The 17,744-nt window shown below is 31.9% G+C and overlaps 1 protein-coding gene across 2 annotated transcripts; it reads left to right on the top strand.

Moving 5' to 3' along the window:
* Nucleotides 1-1,092: 1,092 nt before the first annotated feature.
* Nucleotides 1,093-11,782, top strand: LOC130817532 (pleiotropic drug resistance protein 1-like). Of its 2 annotated transcripts, none has more exons than XM_057683288.1 (22): nucleotides 1,093-1,753; nucleotides 4,373-4,493; nucleotides 4,568-4,656; nucleotides 4,809-4,893; nucleotides 5,261-5,420; nucleotides 5,535-5,611; nucleotides 5,891-5,944; nucleotides 6,045-6,135; nucleotides 6,222-6,523; nucleotides 6,621-6,902; nucleotides 7,418-7,895; nucleotides 8,070-8,312; nucleotides 8,426-8,545; nucleotides 8,650-8,765; nucleotides 8,880-9,212; nucleotides 9,306-9,596; nucleotides 9,663-9,746; nucleotides 9,828-9,961; nucleotides 10,057-10,284; nucleotides 10,382-10,553; nucleotides 10,863-11,117; nucleotides 11,240-11,782. In XM_057683288.1, exons 1-22 carry the CDS (start codon nucleotides 1,428-1,430, stop codon nucleotides 11,513-11,515), a joined length of 4,317 nt encoding a protein of 1,438 aa, XP_057539271.1. In that variant the 5' UTR covers nucleotides 1,093-1,427; the 3' UTR covers nucleotides 11,516-11,782. The 2 variants fall into 2 exon arrangements, with proteins under 2 accessions (XP_057539271.1, XP_057539272.1); XM_057683289.1 differs by lacking the exon at nucleotides 1,093-1,753 and adding an exon at nucleotides 4,230-4,294.
* The last annotated feature ends 5,962 nt before the right edge of the window (nucleotides 11,783-17,744 follow it).

A 17,744-nucleotide genomic window follows, 5' to 3' on the forward strand; every position in this document is an offset into this window, starting at 1 on the left:
ATTCTTCTTCCGATTTTCTATAAAATATACATTTTTAATACTTTTATTCAATTGCTTTTCATCTAATTTGTAATTGGGGGCTCGGGGCTAACTGTTTCGTACGGAGTAAGATGTTGCCATTTTGCTACCCATGTTCTATGTGTAGAAGAGGAGCTTCAAATCAAGTATAGAAACAACCCCACTTTTTACCAACTTAAATGGTTAGCCAAACATAATCCTAAATCCAAATATTCTTCCTTTATGTTACCTTAAAAGGGTATTTTTGTCCTTTCATTTATACTCCTACTTCTATTAAATTACTCCCAAATTAAAATTTCATATTCCGTTTTTTCCCAAAAAAAACAATTTCATATTCATATCTCAGTGACAATAGGAGAATTCCATAGTTCCCATTTACTCCATCCGTCCTTATGAGAATGCACTTAAAATTTTTAACTGAAATTTAGTGATACAAATTTTTGTGGGAGGCGGTCTCTTTAAAAAATCATCTTTAATTGAACTGACCTCCTAAAAAAATATAAAGTAAGTATCTTAGTAGGCATTAAGAAAATTATAACTAGGCATTTTGAAAATTGTAAATATTTAAGTTCTTAGTCGGTGGGCATTAAGTAAATTGTAAGTAGACATTAAGTATATTATAAGTAGACATTAAGGATATGGTAGACTAGTAGGCTAAGTTTCCGGGTTGGGATTAAGAATATTGTAAGTAGGCATTTTAAATACTTTTTTGGTGGGCATTAAGTATACTGTTAGTAGACATTAAGGATAATGTAAGTAGATATTAAGGATACAGTAAGTGGACATTAACGTTTAATGGGATGGGCCTAAAAAGCATCTCTCAGAGATAGTTTCTCTGGAGACCGGCTGATTTAGTGAAATTTGATCGGAGAATAAGACAAAAACAAATTGAATGATTGAAGTGAGTAGTTAAGATGTAGAGAAAAAATAAGTTTGTGAATGAGATTTAAAAAATGAAAGTGGAGTTATTATAAAAAAAAGAAAAAGTGTAAAATAAATAAAACAAGCTAAAATAGAAAAAGGTGCAAATTGAGAGATATAAGATACTATAATAGAAGTGCGCCACATCAATTTCCATTTTTCTCAAAGCTCAAATACAAATATACTAATTCTTTTGCTCAAAAGATTTTACTGTTTGATCTTTTATTAGGAGTATATCCTATAAAAGCTCAACAAACTCCTTAAAACCAACACCCTTTGCATAAATCATACAATTTCTTGCTTTGGCCTTCAAAGAAGGCAACTTTTTTTGGGTTCACCAAGAATTTTTTTTGGGTATCGAACATTTCTTTCTGGGTTTAGATCAGATTGGCGTAAAAAGAAACGAAAGTCTCCGAATCTTTGTTTCCTTTTATCATTAACAGTGCGTATTTTGTAGATTTAGGTTTCCATTCCTTTAAAATTAAGGAATGGAACCCAATAGTAGTGAAGCAGAATTGTGTAGAGTAGGAAGTGGTCGTTCATCAGTATGGAGAGATAGTGGAAGAGAAGTCTTTTCGTCGTTTCGAGATGAAGAAGATGATGAAGAATCACTGAAATGGGCTGCACTTGAGAAATTACCAACATATGATCGCGTTAGGAAAGGAATATTGAGTGATATTTCAGGTCCTGTTAGAGAAATTGATGTTGATAAGCTTGGTTTACATGAAAAGAAACAACTTCTAGAAAGACTTGTTAAGATTGCTCAACAAGATCATGAAAACTTCTTGCTTAGACTCAGAGAACGTATTGATAGGTACCTCACCATTTCAATCTTTTCTTGTTTCATGATTTAGATATGTTTTTCAATGACGTTTACGGTCAGAATTTAACTGAGGAAAGTGACACAAAACTTAAATTATTTTTAGATTTATTTGATTAGAAAATGTATTAATATCGAATTCAATAATATATGATTCATATGATTGAACTTACTCTGAGCTGTGTATTCTATGATAGTCTATAGAAAACTAAAAATTTTAGATTTAATGTTTATTGATTGTCTTAAGACAGGGATATGGTTTTCACCCATGCTTAGAGGTTTTGGTGGTAATCAACCATATCACTTTCTCCGTTCTCTAATGTTTTTCCTGTTTGAAAAATTCCACCTGATTTTTAAAACATATTTAGAAGATAAAATATACAATTCATCTTAATCTATATTTTTATTATGTATTTTTTATAATTTTTTATTATACATATTTAGAGATACTAATAATTAAAATTTGCTTTGAAAACTATAAAAAAAAGTAAATGAAATAAAAAAGAATGAAAAGAGTATATGATCAAGGTTTCAACACTTAGAAAATTAACTTTCATATCCATACTTGCACAATATTTGTTAAGTTTATAAGGACTTTCATTTCCATTCTTAAGAGTATTTTGTGATAATCAATTGAATTATATACTAAAGGTTTTGTGTATTTTTTTAGAAAAAATAAACTTTGTAATTCATACTTATAGAACCAAAATTAAGTAAAATGGTAAATTTTGTGATTTATACTACTCTTATGTTCATCTTTTCTTTCTTTTGGCTTGATTTAGTATTTTGAGTTTGCATGTACGTTTCCTAACTTAATGGCCAATTGGGTGTTAAGAGAAGGAAAAAAAACTTCAAAGGAAAAAATCTATTAGTTGCAATGATGAGATTTTATTATTATTGGTTTTTAGACAATGAAAATCTGCATTGACATGACATTATTCTTCGGTATTCATTATTGCCATGCATGATGCATGCCCATTCATATTTATTTAGAGCGTCTAATCTATTCCCACCTATTCACCTTAAGAGTCTCATTTAACTTTTCACGAATTTTAAGGAGAGTTAAAAGTGGGACCTTAAGGGTAGGAAAGAGAGTGGTATTATGGGTTTTTAATATAAGGGGGAAATTAGTATGGGTAATGGAGGGTATAATTAAAAATAAGATAAAGCTACTAAGGGCATAAAAGTAAAAAACCCATACCAAAAATAAAAATGAGACAATTAAGATGACTTGACCATAAAAGAAAATGGGACACATAAACTGAATAGGAGGGAGTATAATTTAAAATTGCTTCGGTATCTTTAAAAAAAGTTTGCTTTGGTAGGTGAAAATGTTTATTAATTAAATGAAATATATCTTTCTCAACGTGAAAGAGGAGTATTGTTTTCATTTTATATTTTTATTATTATTTTATACTCGGTCGGAGCTACGTTGAAGCCCACGGGATCACGTGCTAGGCGTTTTTTTTTCTAATTTAAAGTAGATTTTTCTATTGGTAAGAGTAAAAGTGTAAAATTTAATACTGAAGTCTTTCGATAATAAATACTTTTTCATTTTAGTAATTTTGTCTTATTTATTTATTTTATCTCATTTTTTTAATTAGGTCAGTTGATTTATTTTATTCCATTTCCTTTTATGGTATGTCGTATTTAAAATTCTAGCAAGGGTATAAAAGTTGTTAATTTTACAAATAAAACTCTATCGAAATTTCATCCATTAGTTGGTGCCCCTGGGACTCTGAACTTTAGATCTGCCACTGTTTGAACACTATTCATCCATCAATTTTAATATGTGCTTTGTTCTTAATCTATAATTTAAAACATGGTATAGTAGGATTTTGTTTGATTTGTCTTAATGTAAATTATATTAATATCTACTTTTATGGAGTGATTTATACTCAAGTAAAAATAGATATATTTAAGATTGCATTAGCGTATTGCAAATGTGTCAAAATCAAATAAAATAATAATAGTGAATAAGAGGTAGTAATATTTGATCTATTGTTACAGCAATCTGTTCATTGTGAGTGATCTTTTATTTAGGAGAAAATTTGGGATATGATCGCCTTTTATTTAGGAGTAACAATTCATAAAGCAAAGTTCTTTGTGATAATTAAATGTAAGTTGAAAATTGAGGTTACAGATTGGCCAATCATGATGTGGTGGTGGGCCTATGCTGGGTAGCATGCTTTGTCCAATGATATGAACATGCCCATACTCAACTTGTCCATTCCAAGATGTCCATGCTTTTCTTAACATGAAATAAACTTTTGATATAATCACTACTATTCCATCAATTTTGTCGTTAGAATTTTAATAAGGAATAATGTAAAATGAGTGGAGCACAGGAATACTAAACACCATATCGAGTTATACCGAAACTAAACTTTTCATTTAATCATTATTTAGGAAAAAAAAGTCTGAGAGTTTTAATAAGCTAGAAATGATGTAAAATGAATGGAGCAAAAGAATACTAAACATCGTGTCGAGTTGTACCGGAGTGAGCTATATCCTAGCGGTCCGTACCTTCATAAGGTGGCAAACATTGTTAATTTCAAAATTTTTGACAAGGTTTTGAAGTGTAGCTGATCAAAATTTTTTTTGTGTTATCAGAGTTGGAATTGAAATCCCAACAATTGAGGTAAGATATGAGCATGTGAATGTTGAAGCTGAAGTTTTAGTGGGAAGCAGAGGTTTACCTTCTGTATTGAATTTCTTCACCAATACAATAGAGGTAATTTGTTACTTCTTTGAAAAGTTGATGTCATGATGAATGTGTACTTTTTTCTCATTGGAAATTTGTTTCAGGGTTTCTTGAATCTCCTCCATGTTCTTCCGAATAGGAGAAAACCATTCACAATCCTTCATGATGTGAGTGGAAGCATCAAGCCTGGAAGGTAAGCTTATGAAAATTATACATGTGTCTTACACAGTAACATAATTTTATTAATTTTTTATTAAATCTTTCCACGACTTGATACCAACAATAGATGGATCGTGAATGACATCGGGACAATGTAATGGTCTTATATTAGAAGCTTTATTACAGATTGACATTACTTCTAGGTCCTCCTGGCTCTGGAAAGACTACATTGCTTCTGGCATTGGCTGGTAAACTTGCCAAAGATCTTAAGGTTAGAGTCATACTTCTATTTAAGTTCTATATTCAAGCAGTTTATGTTTCCTTCTAGGAGCTTATTACTTTATGTTTCCTTTTGCCCTCTTTTACCATACACCCAAGGCATATATCATTCGTGGCCTCATTTTGTTTGCTATAAAATAATAATCCCTCCTATCATTGTGATTGTCCCATTTGGGTTCTGAATACTATTCATCAATTACTCTAATGTGTTTTGGTCTTAATAAGTTAAAACATTGTCAAGTGGGATCTTGTTTAATTCGTTTTAATGCAAATCTTATTAATATCCACTTTTTATAATTTTTACTCAAACACAATTAGAGCATATTTAAGATTGAAATCGTGCAATGGCAAACTTGTAGTTTTCAGGAAGTGTGACCTACAATGGACATACAATGAATGAGTTTGTTCCGCAAAGGAGCGCAGCATATATCAGTCAACATGACGTTCACACTGGAGAGATGACGGTTAGAGAAACATTAGCTTTTTCAGCAAGAGTTCAAGGGGTTGGAACAAACTATGGTCAGTTTATAAACTATTAACTGATACACACATTGATCCATACAATACAATGATGACCTGGAAACAAATTTTATGAATATAATTTGTTGCTAATCTTCTAGTTGTCATATTTAGATATGTTGGTTGAATTGGCAAGACGAGAGAAAGCTGCCAAAATTAAGCCTGATGCTGATATTGATGTATATATGAAGGTATGAAGTTTAATAACATTAAGCTTCAGGAAATATGTTCACATTGCTTTAAACTAGAGTTCTTTATAATCCAAATTCAAATCGCAAATAAAATTATGTTAAGTAAGAGGTGATAAGTTTCGAATAATTGAATTATGCCTTGAAAAAGTTCAATATCTAGTGCTGAAAATCATATTGGAAAATCTTGGCAATCACAAAATATAGATTCTTTTTACTATGTGCTGAAAGACATGGTTCTTCAGAGTTGAATTACATAACTTGGTTTGTTTTGATCATTAGGCAGCGGCAATGGAGGGGCAGGAGGCCAGTATACTTACTGAATACATTCTCAAGGTAATATTTGCTCGCAAATTTAATTTGATATAGTGATAGTTTACTTAGAGAGTAAGAACATCAAAAGTTTGAGCAATTGGATTATGTATATTTTATACAGATTTTGGGACTTGAAAATTGTGCTGATACAATGGTTGGCAATGAAATGATAAGGGGTATTTCTGGAGGTCAAAGAAAACGACTTACCACTGGTATCCTATCAATAAAAAAATTTGATCTTTATACATTTTGTATCAAAGCAATTAGATTGCATAATTTGGTTTTCATCATCATGTAGGAGAAATGCTAGTTGGCCCAGCAAAAGCACTTTTTATGGATGAAATATCAACAGGTTTAGATAGTTCTACAACATTTCAGATTGTCAACTCAATCAGGCAATCTATTCATATCCTAAAAGGAACTGCTCTAATATCTCTACTCCAGCCTGCTCCCGAGACATATGACCTCTTTGATGATATAGTACTTCTTGCTGATGGACAAATTGTGTATCAAGGCCCTCGAGAACATGTGCTTGAGTTCTTTGAATACATGGGCTTCAGGTGTCCGGAGAGAAAGGGAGCTGCTGACTTTTTACAAGAAGTAAAACCTTTTTTCTATATAGTTTTAAATACATCAACTTAAGCTCAATGTTTAAAACTTCTTTTTTATGGGTTTTTGATGTTTATTTTCTTGACAGGTTACTTCAAGGAAAGATCAGGGGCAGTATTGGTTTGCTCAGGACAAGCCTTATAGATTTGTTGCTGTTAAAGAGTTTGCAGAATCTTTTCTGTCATTTCATGTTGGCAGAAAAATCGTTAACGAGCTTTCCCTTCCTTTTGATAAATCAAAAAGCCACCCAGCCGCTTTAACAACAGAGACATATGGACTTGGTAAAATAGAATTGTTTAAAGCTTGTATGTCTAGAGAAGCATTATTGATGAAGAGAAACAAATTTGTCTATGTTTTTAAGGCATTTCAAGTGAGTATCTTCATTTCACACATTTTATAAGACATGTTTATCCCAAATTCCTCAAAGTCTACATTTTACTTGGAAGTACTGTGTTGCATTTTTTATCCTCCGATATGGATATGCACATTTGGACAAGAACTTAATATTGAACTAAAAGCATGAAAACTTTCCAATTATTACAATAGAAACAATTCTAACACTTGATATGAAATAGTATTTTGCTTTAATATTCGAGTCTGAGTAACATAGTATTTCTTCCTTCTCATTAATGAATAAGAAGGGAAGGGAAGGGAAGGGAAGGGAAGGGAAGGAGAGATGGGTGTGTTTTCTTTCCAAATCTTTATTTCTTCCTTCTCATTGTTTTATTTGAAATGTTAATGAGTTTCTCCATTTATTAGTCTTCCATCCTCTATCGGTATCCAAATAAGGGAAATACAATCCCTTTATTTTCCCCTTATTCAAACATAATGCAATTCAAAAAATTTCGTAGCTTGAGCTTAATTATTTTTTCCTTCTGTCTGCAGCTCATTCTGACTGCACTTGTGACTTCAACATTGTTTTTGAGGTCCTATATGCATAAGAGAAATGTACAAGATGGAATGGTTTACATGGGTGCAATCTTCTTTGCTCAAACTCAAATCCTTTTCAATGGGTTTGCTGAGCTTGCATTAGCAATAGCAAAGCTTCCAGTCTTCTATAAGCAGAGAGATTTGCGATTCTATCCTGCTTGGGCTTATTGCATACCTGCATGGATTCTTAAAGTACCTATATCTATTATAGAAACAGCCCTTTGGGCAGGAATAACTTACTATGTCATTGGCTATGACTCTAATGTGGGAAGATTCTTCAAGCATTATCTTGTGCTCTTAAGCCTTCACCAAATGGCTTCAGCGCTATTCAAATGCAATGCGGGACTTGGAAGAAATATGGTTGTGGCCAACACATTTGGCACGGGTGCTATCGTTATGCTAATTTTGTTGGGTGGATTCATCATGTCTCGAAGTATGTTCTCTGTCATTTCCTTTCTTTTGTTCTTTTAACTTCAACGACTAAGCCACCTTCGTTCAATTGACAGATTAATAGTTTTCATACAATAATAAATTACCAAGTAAAAAGGAATAAAGCCTAGATCTTACAAATGAAACTAAAGATTATATTATTCTCTTTTTCTCTCAGAAACCATAAGAAAATGGTGGTTGTGGGGCTACTGGATCTCACCATTGCAATATGGGCAGAATGCTCTCTCGGTTAATGAATTCCTCGGGCATAGTTGGAACAACTCAAATTTAGGAGTAGCTGTTTTGGAGTCTCGTGGGTTGTTCACACATGCACATTGGTATTGGATTGGACTTGGAGCTTTAGTAGGATATGTTTTCTTGTTGAATGGATTCTATACGTGGACTATGACATATTTGAATCGTAAGTTCTTGCTTTTCTACAATCTATAAGCCTCAATATTTTTCATGCATTTCTGCAACACAAATACATTTGATATAGTTTTTATCTGATAATGCATTATTGTTTGATTGCAGCACTCGGTAAACCTCAGGCTGTGTTGTCTGAAGAGGAATTGGAAGAAAAACAAGCCAATTTAACTGGTGAAGTTTATGAGATGGTCACCAGCAAAAGCAAAAGCAGATCATTTAGTTCTCGTTAGTCAATAGCCTTAATGAATTGAAATTATAGATCTATTAAGTTAATTTTCTATGATATATTCATGAACCTATGTTAAGTTTCAAGTTATTTTTCTTTGCAGAAAGGAGTGTTGATATTCAAGAAGTTAACGAAAACTCAATAAGAGGAATGGTTTTGCCTTTTGAACCACTTTGTGTTACCTTTGACGAAATCAGATACTCAGTAGACATGCCTACCGTAATCTTTCTGTCTTACTGACATAATATTTTCAAATGTCAATTGCGTACTTTTTCTATCATGTATATAGTGTAAAATGTGAACAAATACACATTCCCTCTTTTTTTCTTTCAGGAAATGAAAGCACAGGGTGTTACTGATGACAAACTAGAGCTACTGAAGGGTGTGAGTGGTACTTTTAGGCCTGGAGTGTTGACAGCACTTATGGGTGTTAGTGGTGCTGGAAAAACCACCCTTATGGATGTGTTAGCTGGTAGGAAAACCGAGGGATACATTGATGGAGATATCAGAATATCAGGCTACCCAAAGAATCAAGAAACTTTTGCCCGAGTTTCAGGATATTGTGAGCAGGCTGATATCCACTCTCCTCATGTCACCGTTGAAGAATCCCTGATGTTTTCAGCATGGCTTCGGTTATCCTCTGATGTGTCCGAAGAAACAAGAAAGGTTATCTTTTCTTACTTATTAGCACCTTAAGTATTTACATTGGAAAGTTTCATTTAAGGTTAAATCAAATGAAGAATAAAATTCCAAATGCAGATGTTTGTGGAAGAGGTGATGGAACTAGTGGAATTGGACATGTTAAGGCATGCACTCGTAGGACTTCCAGGAGTAAACGGCCTGTCAACCGAGCAGCGCAAGAGACTAACAATTGCAGTTGAACTTGTTGCCAATCCTTCTATAATCTTCATGGATGAACCAACATCTGGGCTTGATGCTAGAGCTGCTGCAATTGTGATGAGGACTGTCAGAAACACAGTTAATACAGGGCGAACTGTAGTTTGCACTATCCACCAGCCTAGCATTGATATTTTTGATGCATTTGATGAGGTGATTTAAATAATTGTACTTTTATTTATGAAAATGAAAAAGATTAACTTTTTCCTTTTTTTGCAGTTGCTACTACTAAAGCGAGGTGGAGAACAGATCTTTTCTGGTCCTATAGGCCGCCATGGTTCTCAACTTATCATATACTTTGAGGTGAGAAAATTAAGAACATAGTATGTACAAGTTAGATCTTCTCTTGATTCTGAGTAAAGTTTTTTTTTTCGTTAAATAAAGGCAATAAATGGCGTACAAAAGATCAAAGACGCCTATAATCCAGCAACTTGGATGTTGGAGGTAACATCATCAGCTCAGGAAAACGCACTTGAAGTCGACTTTGCTCAAATTTACAAGTCTTCGGATCTCTACAGGTAATCAACTTCAAAAATAAAGTAAAGAACATGTTGTATTGTGTTGTTACTTGTTATATTTATCATTTGGTTAAAATGTCGGTTATATACTGCAGGAGAACAAAAGCATTGATAACAGAACATAGTGTTCCAGCTCCAGGATCAAAGGACTTGTACTTCCGTACTCAATATTCACAATCTTCTCTGGTCCAATTCAGAGCTTGCCTATGGAAACTCCATTATTCGTATTGGCGTAACACCATGTACACCGCAATGAGACTCCTCTTTGCAGCCCTTGTTGGGGTTGTGTTTGGGTCTGTTTTCTGGAAGATCGGAAAAGGGAGGTATTTAAAACTGATTATGTTATGCATTCATAACTACAACAAGAAGAAAGTTGTAGCACACCTAATTCCTAAATTGTTAATTTCTTCGACATTGCAGAAATACCCAACAAAATTTGTTCAATGCAATGGGTTCAATATTCTCCGCAGTTATCTTCCTTGGCATTCAGAACTCGTCAGGAGTTCAGCCAGTTGTGTTTGTGGAAAGGACAGTGTTTTACAGAGAAAGAGCAGCAGGAATGTATTCGGCTTTGCCTTATGCATTTGCACAAGTATACACTCAAACTTAGAGGTGTTATTCGGGTCGTCGGGTCAATTTCAGATCACATGTTTTGGTCGGTTTAAAATCGGGTTTTGAGTTCACATTGATTTTTTATATAATTTTAAATTCATTTTGACATTAGTTTAAGTCGGGTTCAGTAACGAGGTCGGATAAATATTGGGTCATCGAGTCTATTTTGAATACCTCTGCTCAAACTTCTTAATAGTATTGGAGATTAGTCCAAACTAGGATGATTAACTACTTTAATCATTATTATCCTTTTTGTTTTCATGAAATATAATTGATTATTACAATGCAGGTAATCATTGAGCTTCCTTACAATTTCTTCCAAACAATGTTTTATGGGGTTACAGTATACGCTATGATGGGATTCGAGTGGACAGTGGCCAAGTTCTTTTGGTACCTCTTCTTTATGTACTTCACATTGCTCTACTTCACATACTATGGCATGATGTGTGTTGGTCTAACCCCCAACCCAAGCGTGTCTGCGATCATATCTGCGGCCTTCTATGGTGTTTGGAACCTTTTCGCAGGATTCCTTATTCCTAGACCCGTAAGTTTATTCCCATATATGTGTACATAAATACGTATAAATACGCTATTTACTGACTTCTACGCAATTAAACTTTGAACTCTTAGAAGAATCTGACATTTCGTTGTATGACATTCTAACAGAAAATTCCAGTGTGGTGGAGATGGTACTACTGGTCATGCCCTATAGCTTGGAGCTTGTACGGATTGCTAGTCTCACAATTTGGTGATTACGATGGTAATGCAGATAGACTCCAGGATGTTGATGGAAATCCAACTGTGAGGGAATTTTTGAGTAGCTATTTTGGTTATCGGCGGGACTTCTTGGGACCTGTTGTTAGTGTAATCCTGGGTTTTAATGTTCTATTTGCAGTGGTTTATGCCTATTCGATCAAGACCTTTAACTTCCAGAGAAGATAATTGTTCTTGACATCACGAGCTGTTTTTGTAGGAATGTTCATATACGTTTAAACTGTATCTGCTTATTCTACCTATAATTTAAGAATAGGAAAAAAAAAAAAAAAATTATTACTTTTTTTCATATCTAAATGACCATTTCAATCAAAACCTAAATGGATAGTTAGAGCTATGATTATGTATATACTATCATAAATGTACTCCAAGCTACAGTTAGCCTTGTCTTTTGATGTCATATCTTGACGACAATAGTAAACGTATGGTTAGCAAGCTTATTTGTGTTGTATTATGGATTAAGCCTATGTGCTTCGGCAGTTAAAAAAAGTTCGTCTCACCGTAAAGAAGAAAAAAAAAACATAAGTAATCCTCATTTTAGAGTATTTTCTACGGTAATAACGTTAATTTGAAAAAAAAAAAGAAAAATTGCTGAGAATAATTCTTACTTTTTACGTTTTTCTGTTAATAACCCCTGCTTTTGATTATTTATGAATAATCTAAACTTTTCATCTTATTTGCTCACAAAACCCCCTTCGAAAATGAAACCGACTACAGCAGGTGATAGACTCGTTTCTAACATGTTCTCTTCCTTCTTATTTCTGCCATCTTCTTCCTCCTTACTTTATTTCTTCATTGTTAACCCCAAATTTAGGAGAGAGAAAATTCAGTTCATCCATTTACTTTGTTTTTTTTTTTGTCTCTTTTTGCAAAAATGAATTCTCATTTTCAAATGATGAATTCAAATTTGAAAATAATGATGAAGAACAGAAGCATACACAAGGCTAAAGAACAACAACATTTCTTAATTATAATGAAGAACAACATAAATTCAAAAATTTTGGGGATTACATTCGAAAATTAAACAGAAATTCGCAAATACTAATACTGAAACCTCCATGAGGATAGCAGCTTACCATTTTTATGAAAAAAAACAACAAAAACAACCAAATTAAACCTTTCTTCTTTGAATTTGGAGGTGAAATGATAAACTCCAGAATTGGAGAAATGCAAATTGGGGGTTTTAGGATGAAAATCTTAAAATTTTGGGGTGAAATGAATTGGGATGTAATTCAAATTGCCATGAAGTTGAATGTTGAAAAATGTTATTTTGGTGAAGACATTAAACTCAACTTTTCTACCTGCCGTAGCCGGTCACAATTTCGGTAGGGTGAGCAACTAAGGTGAAAAGTTCGGATTTTTCATGAATAATCAAAAGTGGAGATTATTCACAGGAAAACGTATAAAGTAGAAATTATTCTCAACAATTTTTCAAAAAATAAAAAAAGAAAAAAAGTATAAAATTTTAAAAGAAAACAAAAAAATAAAAATAAAATGCTTTAACATTCCTCGCCATGTAAACCACCCCTACTGTATCCCAGCCATTCTCTTCGCTTTTCCCGCCGTATGACAACCACCTCCTTTGACATGATGAATAAAGGAAGAGGAAATACTTGAGACGTTCAATGACAGCTTTGTCTATTGATTACTTCGATGAATGAATGCTAGATATTAGACATAGCGGTTCCAATTAAAGTAAAAATTTGAAAATGACAAAGTTTAGATAACTAATTTTAGAATATGTGTAAAATTGACCAACATTCAAATATAGTTTTTTCTTTCAATTTGTCAAACACTTATTGAATTTCTAACTTTCAAACAGACTGTCAACAACTTCTTTATTACTATAGAAAAATATAGCATCCAGATGGCTACAAAATGCGTTTCGTTTGCTATGCAGACTATCCCAATAGTAAAATGGTTGTTACATAGTTGCTATTAGTGCAGTATTAGGCATATTTGTATATTATTAACTTAAAATAAGTCAGATTAGTGTTATTTATAAGTCGTATTGGTGTAGTATTAGGTGTATTAGAATAATAGTAATTGTATGAGTATAGTTTTAGTCGTATTATTATAATATTAGTCGTATTAGTAAATTATTAGTAAAATATTAGTTGTATTAATATTGTATCAATCATATTAATATATCATTAGCATAATATTTAGTCGTATTAGTAGTGCAGTATCAAGTGTATTAGTATTGTATTAGTTTAGTTAGCATAATATTGAATCATAAATATTGATTTATAATAGTCATATTTGTATATATTGGTCGAATTTACAACTGAGCGCACTTTTCTCTTTATATTTCTATTATCGTTTAATATTTCCTAAATCAATAACATGTACAAATTTAAGTGCAAATGATAGAAATAAAATTTATACATAAGTTATAGTCATATAAATAATTGGATACAAATTAATATAAAGCCTGCATGATCAAAGTGTGGCCTCCAGTACCGCTTAACATCCAAGAAACAATAGCTCTATGTGTTTGAATCAACCAACATTAGGGCCCAAATCTCCTAGATCAATTCCTACTTTACAAAATTTTTGTAAGAGACGGCCTTTGAGAAACCAATTCTAATTGGGTTAACCCATTATCATATTTTTGCTTAATAAAGTTTTAATGGGCAATGTTTGAGAGACGTCTTTCAAAGAGATGATCTCTCAAAAGATCGGTTGTTACCACTTTAGGAACAACAAATACAAGGTATTGACTACAGGTGGGAACTACGAAGTGACCTAATAATAGAAATTCTTCAAAGTTAATAAAAATTTGAAATTATTCTAACAAAATTATTGAAAGTTTGAATAATCCATGTTAGAAAAATTATTCTGAATAATTTTACGTATCACCAATCTGCTTAAATAATCCCTACTATTGATTAATTCTAGAAAAAATTGTCCAGAATAATTCAATCATTGTTTGATTTTCCTATAACAATCCAAGTATTGATTAACCATAAATAATTTAATCTATTAATACTTGTTTCCTGTTATGAGGAGAATTAATTTTTTTTTACTTTATTAAATAACATTTACTCTCTTGCACCAAACTCTTCATCTTGCTCCTCCTGTCTAATCACGCCATTCATTTCCAAATAGATCGGTAATTGTTCCTTCTCCATTCACTCCACCACCATTAGTAAAGGTTGAAGCTTTGAAATTAAAGAAGCAAAATTAAAAATGAACATCAGTAGCTTATTCATTGATTTGCATCTGATATTTTTGCTTATTCACTGAACATCAGTAGCATTTGAACAATGAACATTAGCAGCTTATTTACTTATTTGTAAAATGATTTTTGCATATAAACATTCGATATGTACACAGAATAATAGCATCTGATTTTGTATACTGATCTGTACACAAATCAGTAGCTTTCTACACTGATATTTGTAATTTGCATATACAGACTGATCTGTATACTAATATGTACACTATCAGTAGCTTTTCATTAAATACATTGTTCTGTACATTGCATTTTATTCTTCCAAGCAAAATGTTCTTCCATATAAATCTGAGTTCAATAGATCATTCTCCCACTTGAATCATCATGGTTTTTCATATTGAATTGGAGTAAGAATGGTTTTCAATGGAGAAGAAGAAGGTACGTAATTGAGAGAAAAACTGGTTTTTAAAGAAGATGAAGGTAAGCTGATTTTAATTGAGGAAATATCATGTAAATGAAGAAGATATAAATGAAGGACACATTACAAGGTAGCAATCACTTGACCTGTTGCAGCCGGTTCCTTAACATGCTTGGATGCCACCGGAAACAAGGATTAATAATTGAGATTATTCATAGTTAATTAATACTTGTGGTTATTGTTGGAAAATCAAACAAAAGTTTATTCTGGGCAATTTTTTCTTATTTCTAAATGACCTAATCTTTGTATATTTTTACTGACATCACCCCTTCCCACATTTCAACTAGCTACTACTAGCTACTGTAAGTACTTGCGAGCCGTTATACTCATTTCTTTTGCCTTATTATGCTTTTTCGTTGGTTTATCCCTATTCCTCTTTGGCGGAAGTACTTACGGTAGCCGGTTAAAATATGGCAAGGGGTCCTATTAACAAAAACTAAACAAAAGTTAGATTATTTAAAATTAATTAATAATAAAGATTATTTACAGCAAATATGCAATATACATGATTATTTCATACAAATTTTGCTATTATATATAGAATACCATATATTAAAAGAAAAAAATATCAACAATTTTATGCGATATCATTTTTGGATTAGTACATTAGTTCTCTCTATCCCTTCAATTTTAATCTAGTGTAAAATGGATGAAATTTAGTAGAAAGAAAAATTGAGTTAGACATTAAGACAAAAAATAAATGGAAAATATAAATGAGTGGTTAAAATGGAGAAATACTATATAAGTTTGTGGATGAAATTAAAAGATTAAGTAAGATCACTGCTAAAAAAGAAAATAATGTAAAATCAGTGCAACAAATATATAGAAAATGGTGCAAACTAAATGGGACATAGAAGTATATCAAGTTATTCGAATAATTGTATAAGCTTCTAAATTTATAATATAAACAAAATTGAAAAAGAATCAACGAATTTCCACAAAATAAATCTAGTATAATATTCATATTGTACATGTCTGGATCAGAATCCTAGAGGCTAAACCTTCATCCTACACAATTTAGTAGGAGATCTCCAATAAATCTCTTGAAAAGGATTGAACATTAAACGCAAGGCCAGAAGGAAACAGTGTCACTACAATACCTCGTCAACTCATATAACATGACTAATGAACACTTTTCTTGACAAGGCATGGAAGCTTCCTCAAAACAAGTAAAAGTTATTCTATGAATTTAATACGTCTCTGTACAACCGAAGTTTACATGCATAAGAGTGTAAACGACTCTACATGATAAGCTATGGAAAAGGTAGAAAACCATATAAGAAATGAAAACGGTTACATTCCAAGGTCAAAATGGACATTTTTTAGTACCATTAGGGTTCCTTAGATACTCCCATACTCACCTCCTCCACGGTTGCTACTAATTTTATTGCAACCAAATTGAGTTTATTACGCTCAATCATTTGCATCAACTAACATAGATTCACTATGGTTGGCAAGAGCAATTGCTAGGGCCTCAGGCCACAAACAATCTCTAGTTAAGTTCTTCCAAGCTAAGGCAAGATTGCACTAGAAATTGGGCTTCCTAGGTACTCATCTTTTATTCTTACTGGTTGAGTGTCGGAGTAGGTCTCCGAAACCCTCTAGGCCCTCCTAATGCTTGTAACTTCCATATAAGATTATTGAAGTAGTCCTATTACATGAAGGTCTAGATAGTAAAGACAAGTCCCTCAATATGCAACCTTCCTCTCAAATAAACAATCATAGTACTAATCAAACTTGATACAAATTAGTTATATTTAGTCCTAGACAGGTATGCATGCCATATTAAAATTTTTGTACAAGTGCTTCTCAATGAAAATTCTTGATTCGTGACTAATGTATTACTTGGTCAAAACGATGGAAAACGTTGTATTGATATGCAAGCGTTTGCAAGATTGCAATGATTCGAAATCTCTTGCAAATTTAAGCACTAAATTCATGAATTTGTCGAAAAAATTCTTCACTATTATGGGGCCTATCAGCTGTGAAAGATCTGTATTAGTATAATATCGTCTATTTTAGATCAACCCTACACGAATTAGTTTTAAGGCATCATTATCTCAAGAGGCCTTTTTAAATGTTTATTAGCACTATCGTATTTTTCAATGTGTAATTTGGAAATACACTCAACAACTAGAGACCTAAATTTCTATGGCCCTCAACTCACCATAAAGTTTTCTTATTTCAGTAGAAACTAGGTATTTACCCGTGCTATGCACGGTATTCAAAAGACTTTTTATATAAAAAAGTTATAATATATTTTTAACCAATCTTGCTAAATTTCAAAAAAAAGAGGTTTAAGTTGTGAACAGGATGACACATGTATGTATATTACTATATAAGTAATGATACATATTCAAATTTAAAATATTATTTTGTAAAATTTTATTATTCCACAAAAATCATATATTTATCAATCATTATACTAATAATTTTACAAAGATTATAAAAGTAAATAAACTTAATGTAAAAATGATAGCAAAATGCACCTACGCAAAAGATACAAATATGATTTGTCTTATTTGATTTTTTGAAATTATTTACTAATTATTTTTAATTTATATTTTATTCTTAATTTAGATGTCAAAATATATTTAAGTAAGATTTTGTTTAATTTATCTCAATGTAAAATTTATTAATATTAATTTTTATAATTTTTAATTATTTGCAATTAGAAATATTTAGGATTTAATTATATTAGTATATTGAGTAGAGTATAGTAATTTAATATTAATAATTTT

Source organism: Amaranthus tricolor, chromosome 7, assembly GCF_026212465.1.
Source record: "Amaranthus tricolor cultivar Red isolate AtriRed21 chromosome 7, ASM2621246v1, whole genome shotgun sequence".
NCBI classification, from domain to species: domain Eukaryota; kingdom Viridiplantae; phylum Streptophyta; class Magnoliopsida; order Caryophyllales; family Amaranthaceae; genus Amaranthus; species Amaranthus tricolor.